The sequence below is a fragment of the Macaca mulatta genome, chromosome 6 (assembly GCF_049350105.2).
Source record: "Macaca mulatta isolate MMU2019108-1 chromosome 6, T2T-MMU8v2.0, whole genome shotgun sequence".
NCBI classification, from domain to species: domain Eukaryota; kingdom Metazoa; phylum Chordata; class Mammalia; order Primates; family Cercopithecidae; genus Macaca; species Macaca mulatta.
In genome coordinates, this window is record NC_133411.1 from 180156058 (window position 1) to 180164178 (window position 8121).

General features: G+C 44.6%; 1 protein-coding gene across 1 annotated transcript in view; it reads left to right on the forward strand.

The window, feature by feature from the left end:
- RANBP17 (RAN binding protein 17) overlaps nt 1-4924 on the forward strand; it is a 439101-nt gene extending 434177 nt beyond the window's left edge. The window contains exons 27-28 of the mRNA XM_015141394.3: nt 870-997; nt 3734-4924. Of these exons, the coding sequence (XP_014996880.3) occupies nt 870-997; nt 3734-3830 (225 nt within the window). The 3' untranslated portion in view covers nt 3831-4924. The remainder of the gene's footprint in view (nt 1-869; nt 998-3733) is intronic.
- The last annotated feature ends 3197 nt before the right edge of the window (nt 4925-8121 follow it).

An 8121-nucleotide genomic window follows, 5' to 3' on the forward strand; every position in this document is an offset into this window, starting at 1 on the left:
ATGCCTCTGATATATAGTATTTAAGTATTAGTCTGACTACATATTAATTATGTGTGTTTTCTGATGTAAGCTGTTTTAATGTATGATAGAAATTAAATATCATGCTTTTTGGGCTTGGAAGAATAAATGCATGACTGGCAAAATATTGTCTTCATGCTGAAATTAGGCTGTTTCCAATGATTAGGAGCTGTGTTTAGCATCAGAGCTTGTGTTTGTATAAAAGCCCACAGTCCTCAGCAGAAAAGAAAAGGCTGTGCAGATATTTGTGACCAGGCATGACAGATATTTTTCTTAGTGCCAGAAAGCTCTCCCCAAACTAAAGCAAGCCCCTCCAGTACCCCACCTCAGAGGAGTAAATCCATTCTAGCCCCCAAGGACAGAGACTTGGAACAAAGCCCGAAGTTGTTTAAGGAGTGACTCACTGAAGCCAGGAAAGATGATAAGGCCTGAGGAAAGACCCTTGGCCTTGCCTTCAGTCACTTAAAATGCTCCCTGGGCATTTTAGTTATTTCCTTCAGCCTGGAGACCCCTCCCATTTCAGTCTTTCTGTGATTAGAAGAGATGAGAGTCAGGAAAAGCATGCATTCAGTCCCCCACAGAGGAGACAAGAACTTCATCAGCCTAAGCAGTGATAATAGAACAATTACAGCAAGACAGTTTATGGAAGGGATCATAGAATTTATAAGTAGGAGTGTCTCTATGGCGTAGATTTTCTCTAAGGGCTTAAAGTTCAACGTGGAACTAGACAAAAACTCCTCTGAGCATTAGTGAGCCCTGAGTAGATGAGAGCTGGTCTAGCCATCCCCCTACCAGCTGTCTTCGGGCCGGGTTTGGAGTCAGAGCTCTGACACTATTCTGTCGCCCATCAGTATTTCAGTGAACTGAGAGCGAGTCTGATAAACAGCCAGCCTCTCGCCAGGCAGGAGGTCCTCGCCCAGTGCTTCAGAAACCTCATGGAAGGAGTGGAGCAGAATCTGTCCATCAAGAACAGAGACAGGTGAGCATTGCCCAGTAGTGTGTCGCTGGGGAAAGTAGACATTCCAGGTTTGTAGAAAATAACTGTCTTGTGCGTGACACAGCTCACACATGGATGTCCCTTTTCTATTTCACCTGGTGATCCTAGACTCAGTTCCATTCCAAATTCAGTAAATATTAGTGGTTATTTGCTTTCTTCCAAGTGTCATACTAGGCATTATACCGGGATGCAGAGATTAATCAAATGTAGTCTCTGCCCTTAAGCAGTTTACAATTCAACAGGAGAGATACGAAAAAATAACTACAACTGAAAGATAAAAAGAAGGAAAGTGCAAATCTGCTATGGAAAGTGAAGAAAGACTTCTTGGCATTTGAACAAACATAGGCCTTGAGGTCAGACAGACCCCAGTTACAGCTGAGTTAGGATCCTGACTATAGCTAATAATAATGTATTGTATATTTCAAAATAGCTAAAAGAGAGAACTTGAAATGTCCCCAACATATAGAAATGATAAATACTCTAGGTGATGGATACCCTAAATCCTCTGACTTGATCATTACACATTGTGTGCATGTAACAAAATATTGTATGTACCCCATAATGATGTAAAAATATTATATATCAATTAAAAAACAAATTGGCCGGGCACGGTGGCTCACGCCTGTAATCCCAGCACTTTGGGAAGCCGAGGAGGGCAGATCACATGAGGTCAGGAGTTTGAGACCAGCCTGGCCAACATGGTGAAACCCTGTCTCTACTAAATATACAAAAATTAGCTGGGCGTGGTGGCACGTGCCTATAGTCCCAGCTACTCAGGAGGCTGAGCTAGGAAAATCGCTTGAACCTGGAAGGCAGAAGTTGCAGTGAGCCGAGATCACAGCACTGCACTCCAGCCTGGGCAACAGAGTGAGACTCTGTCTCAAAAATAATACATTTAAATTAAAATTTTTTTAAGATGATATTTTATATCTGGCCTTTGTAGGTTGTGTGGCAGTAGACAGTTAACTTCTCTACTCCTCAGTTTCTTTACCAGTGAAATGGAGATGGTAATAATCAGTTGTGATGTTTAAATGACAGAACGCAGTGAAGCATGGCATCTGGGGCCTATGACCTACAGTATTAGTTTCCCCCTCTGCCTGTCATTTAAGAATGGCTGGTATCTCAGTTGCCAATGAGATCTAAATGAAAGGAGCCTGAACTTATCAGCTAGGTCTGACTTTATTCATTCATTCATTTAGTTCATAAAACTTTATTCAGAATCTACTGTGTAGGCATTGGGGTTACCAGTGGTAAACCAATTATTTAAGGTTCCTCTCCCTCATGGATCTTACATTCTAGTAGAAAAGACAGACAGTAATGAATGATGGAGAAAGAACATGTGTTCAGGAGAAAAAAAAAAAAAAAATCTGCACCATCCTTTTATAAAGGCAGTAGCATTCAAATGCTGCTCCATTTGAAATGCAAATCATCAGTGTATTCTGGAGTTACCACAGTGTATTCTGGAGTTACCAGCCTGGGCTTTGGTAATACATGACCAAGTCAGTTGGGGTCTGCAGACATATTCCCTTGACTGTTCACTTCAAGATCCTCTATCACGCAGAAAGGGACAACCTCAGAAGCCAGCCGATGAGACTTGAATGGGGAAGCCCTAGGTGTCTCGGTGGAAATTACTTCACCTAAGGCTTGGAAATTTGAGTACTGCCTCCTGAGCTGCTCTGTGAAATGATGGCAGGTGGTCCTCCTAGTTTAATGAGAGTAATAGGCAGCGAAGACTGACTGTTGTCCATGTACCAGGCACTGTGTTGAGTACTTACAGGCATACAGGCATTGCCTCAAACTGACCCAATAAATTCTTTTTTTTTTTTTTTCTTGAGACAGATTCTTGCTCTGTTTCCCAGGCTGGAGTGCAGTGGCACAATCTTGGCTCACTGCAGCCTCCACCTCCCAGGTTCAAGTGATTCTCCCACCTCAGCCTCCCAAGTAGCTGGGTTTACAGGCGCCCGCCACCACACCTGGCTAATTTTTTATATTTTTAGTAGAGACGTAGTTTCACCATGTTGGCCAGGCTGGTGTCAAACTCCTGACCTCAGGTGATCCACCCGCCTTGGCCTCCAAAAGTGCTGGAATTACAAGCATGAGCCACTGCAACTGGCCTAAATTCTCACTTTCTACAATCCCTTGAGTAACTACTCATATTAGGTACCAAGACAAGAGGTTAAGTATTCATCCAGTATCATGACTCGTAAGTGTAGAGCTAGGATTTGAACCCAGGTAGTCTAACCCCATGCCCCCTCTTTTTCAGCTACTAAATTCAGTTTTCTCACCTGTAGAATGAGGATACTCATACCTACCTCAGGGAAGACTTGTGATGATTAAATGAGCTTATCAGTAAACTCAATCCAATGCCTGGCACATAAACTTTTGTTCTTTTTTTTTTATAATCCTTACCATCTATGTGTAATTTAAGTTTTCTAAAATTGTTTTTTAGAAGTAGAATCACAAAATGTACACCTCAAGATGGTCAGAGTGAATTTAGTGGCAACCCTGTTTTCCAGGAAGGGATGAGGGGTTGGCAGTACTGGTGGCAGAGCAGCAGTGGCGATGAAACTGGAGAGAAAGGAGCTCAGCTGAAATCTAGAGCCTTCCTCCAGGAGGGGCCTCCCCAAAGTCCTGAACTCCAAAGTGGCCTTATCGTCCAGAAATTCATGGAGGCTTGGCCTCATTACTACCCTTGACCCTTTCTTCCTCTTTCTGCAGGTTCACCCAAAATCTGTCTGTATTCAGAAGAGATGTGGCAGAGGCTCTGCGCAGTGATGGCAGCACTGAACCATGCAATCTCGACATGATGAGCTGACCCGATTTTTCTGACCATGTGTGGAGCAGCCTTTGTCAAGAGAGTCCTGAAGGTCTGGGTCTCAGGACAGTGATGTTGGCTAGCCCAGGGGAATGTATTTTTCAAAATATACAAGCAACAACAAAAGCCCTACCTTCTTCTATGTCTAACCTAATTATAAGAATTTCTAACAGTACACAGTGTAAATTCAGTCTTTTCTCTGAAAAGCAAAGGATGTGTTTTCAGTCTTTCTATCAAATATTATCTTTGTTCTCCTAATGCTCTGAAAGGATATAGAAACAATATTTAACCAAAGAACAGAATAAACCAGGTTTGCACCTAAGTGTGTACTAGTTTATGGTTCTGCAATCAAGGTTGTCAATTTGTTGGAGATGCAGCCTTCACCATGGACTCTGGATTGAGATGAATGCCATTGGAACCTGTTAAATGAGTAGTTTGTTATGTGTCTGGAAGAAGCAGCGTTAGGGACTTTGGGCTGTGAGCATTTAGAACGAGCCTGGAAGCACTACAGAGCATCCCACAGGACCACACGCAGGCCTCCCTGCCTCAGCTGCATCTGATAAAGTTGAGAGACAGTAACACAATTAAATGACTTACAAACAATGTTTGCTTTTCACTGGCATAAATCTGAAGTGGTTCAGTCTAGAAGAATTAAGCTGTGCAATTACTGCCTGCAGAGATATTTCTTCAGGAGGAGTCATGTAGCCCCAGTCAGGAGTTCTGGGTGGTGCCAGCATCCAGTCCTCTGCCTCCATTTAATTTTTAAGAGAAGGTGAAGGTAACTATTAGAATATAATATTTGAAGCAGCTCTGCCTTCTTAGGGCTACCCAAAACAGTTCTAGGTGCTAAAATTCAGATTTTCAGAGGATGAGAAACAGCTGGTTTCCAACTCTCCACAAAAACTCTTATTACTGTTGGGACTTGGGATTGCGACTTAACCCAAACCCAGAACACGAAGAAGACCTTTGCAGTTTGCGCTACACTGTTACTAGGCTATTAATTTGAGATTGCCCACTGTCAAGTGTTTTACTGTCTCACTGCTGTTTTTATGATTCTGGCTTACAATAAATATTGTGTCCTTTATTTCTGATAAGACATGAAAGGTTGGCCTTACTGTTGAACAAGAAGTAAATCCACAGGCTCCTGTTATAATCTCATTTCTCAGACTAGTGTTTCTTGAAACCTTTCTGGATAGTTGAGTTTTGCAATAGGCTTGTCATATAAAAGCAGAGTCACTCAAATTTATCTCAAAATGTTTGTCTTCTGTGCATGAAGGAAATGAGGGGAAAATACGTTACATATGGGGTTACTTCTAGTATTTGATGGATAAATAAGCTTTGGCCTTACACTATGTTTCATTAGAAATGGGATTTACAATTTTCCTTGAGAAGGTGAATTCTGAATTCTGTAAAACATCAGCTGTTCAGAGACGTTTGACATGAATTTCTGTTTCTTAAAGGCGTGTAACCGCACACTCACCACACAGAAATGTGTTAGGAAAGGTTTGTCCCATTCTGGCATTCTTTACAGATGTCTGATACCTAAAAGCACCGTATTGTTTGCATTAAAATGCTCACCAGAAAATGACCATGGGCACTCACTTTTCCTTGCCACACTGCCAGAGGTCACCTGGTGATTTCACAGCAGACAAGAATGGCTCCATCAGATTTGGCCTTGGAGAGCTGTTCTCAGAGGACAGGTCAGGCCTACCCCACTGCTGACGTCTACAGGACCTGCTAGTAGAGCTGGCCTCACAGAGCACACTGCAGGCAGCATGCGTCAGCTGGAGAAGACTCAGCAGACAGTTATTGAACATGTATCGTGCCCTTTACATACATGATCTCTTCTAGTCCTCACAAGAGCCCTCTAAAGTTTAGAGAGTATTAGCTCCACTTTGCAGATAAGGAAACCGAGGTTAAAAGATGGTGTCTATAGCTTACATGGGTCACACAGGCAAGATTTGAACCCAGATCTGTCTCACCTCAAAGGAATTCCTGGCCCCTAGCAAGGAAGACCTGTATTTCAGAATGGTGAGTTGAAACCAGTTAATATTTAGGTCCATTATCATCTGTTTCTCAGAACTCTATTGTTACATAACACATTACTCCAAAACTTAGTGCCTCGAAGCCACATTTATTCACCGACGGTTCCTGTAGGTCCGGAATTTGCAGCTGGGTTTCAGGCTCTCTCTCTCACAGGCTGTGATCATCTCAGGGCTTGACTGGGTAAGGCTCTGCATCCAGACTCACTCACGATGGTTAGCAGGAGTCAGTTTCTCACGGGTTGTTGCCTCAGTTTCTTGCCAAATGGGTCTCTTCACAGGGCAGCTCACAGCATGGAACCTTGTTTCATCAGAGAAGAGCCAGAGAGATTGCAGCAATCTGGAAGTCACCGTCTTTTATAACCTAATCTCAGAAGGGCCATCCCATCACTTTTGCTGTATTCTGTTCATTAGAAGTAAATCACAAGGTAGGGATCATTGGGAGCCATTTTCCTTTGTTCTTTTTTTTGTTTGTTTGTTTGTTTGTTTTTTGAGACAGAGTCTCGCTCTGTCACCCGGCTGGAGTGCAGTGGCATGATCTCCGCTTACTGCAAGCTCCGCCTCCCGGGTTCAAGCCATTCTCCTGCGTCAGCCTCCCGAGTAGCTGGGACTACAGGCGCCCGCCACCACGCCCGGCTAATTTTTTGTATTTTTAGTAGAGAAGGGGTTTCACCGTGTTAGCCAGGATGATCTCGATCTCCTGACCTCGTGATCCGCCTGCCTCGGCCTCCCAAAGTGTTGGGATTACAGGTGTGAGCCACCGCGCCCAGCCATTGGGAGCCATTTTCAAAGCTGTCTGCCAAAACTCTTGTCTGGCTGTTGCTAGAAAGGTTGAGTTTTAGCTGTAAATTTCTTTCTTAAAACCTGGAAAGGAACCCTCCTTTTCCTTTAGAGGGCCAGGTTCCATTCTGAGCCCTTACTGAGGGAGGAAAAGGAAGTGGGGGAGCTGGGATGTTTAAGGATCACACTCACGCATACTACACACTCATCCCACAGTGGATGAGAACCGGATTTGGGACTCTGCCTCCAAGACTGCCACAGTCTGCCTTGGTGAGGGACGGGGGACTCTTGAGAAGAGACCTGGAGTTCCACGTGGGAGTGGGCCCTGTAGGGACATCCTGTCCCAAGGATAAAGCATGCACAGGCCGGGCGTGGTGGCTCAAGCCTGTAATCCCAGCACTTTGGGAGGCCGAGACGGGTGGATCAGGAGGTCAGGAGATCGAGACCATCCTGGCTAACACGGTGAAACCCCGTCTCTACTAAAAAATACAAAAACTAGCCGGGCGCAGTGGCGGGCGCCTGTAGTCCCAGCTACTCCGGAGGCTGAGGCCAGAGAATGGCGTGAACCCGGGAGGCGGAGCTTGCAGTGAGCTGAGATCCGGCCACTGCACTCCAGCCTGGGCGACAGAGCTAGACTCCGTCTCAAAAAAAAAAAAAAAGCATGCAGAGACACAAACCTGTGGAGGCCATGTGAAAGACAACTAATGGAGCTGCTGGGTCTAATCAGATTCAACTTACTCAGATTGAACAACAGGAAAAATGAGTGCTGGCAGTTCCAAAGGGCCTACCACTTCACACACGTGCTCAGAGAGGATGAGGTGGGAGGTGTGGCTGCTGTTTGCGCACCCACCCTTCTGATGGGATTCTAGTGTACAGACAGGTGGACTGTTCCTGCAATGTGGGTGCTAAGTCCAGCCAGCTGCTTCAGGGATGCTCAAGCAAGAAACAGTTTGAAGGGATTTTTACTTTGCTCAATTTTTGCCTTCCACACTGACTTCAGAACCTGGCCCCTGAGAAAGATGTAGTCTGCCTGTATTCCGGATGTTTCTGTTATTCTGTGTTTTCCAATCAGGCTTCTCTAGGATGGGGGACAAAGGAGTGTAGAGTCCCTGCACTGTGTGTGATTATCTGAACTGCCCAGAAAAGCCCCCCTGGCCTTCTCGACTCCCTTCTATTGGCCCTGACATCCTAGAAGTACCTACGGATTACGGTAGTGAGGGCCCCTTTCAAAATGCAGAAGTGGCTTGCCATGTAGCTATTAGCTGAGATTAGTGACCAGATTAGCTAAGTACCAATAGCTGGACATGAGAACCGAAAACAGAGTGGGTTTGGTGAGAAAAATTGAAGAAACTGAAAGATCCAGCATATGGGAAACTTGATCTAGATGTTCAGCAGTTTTGGGGAAGTAACATTTGAGAGAACTCAGCCCCTTATGATGAGGAGGGAAAGGAGTGCCTGAAGAGAAAAGC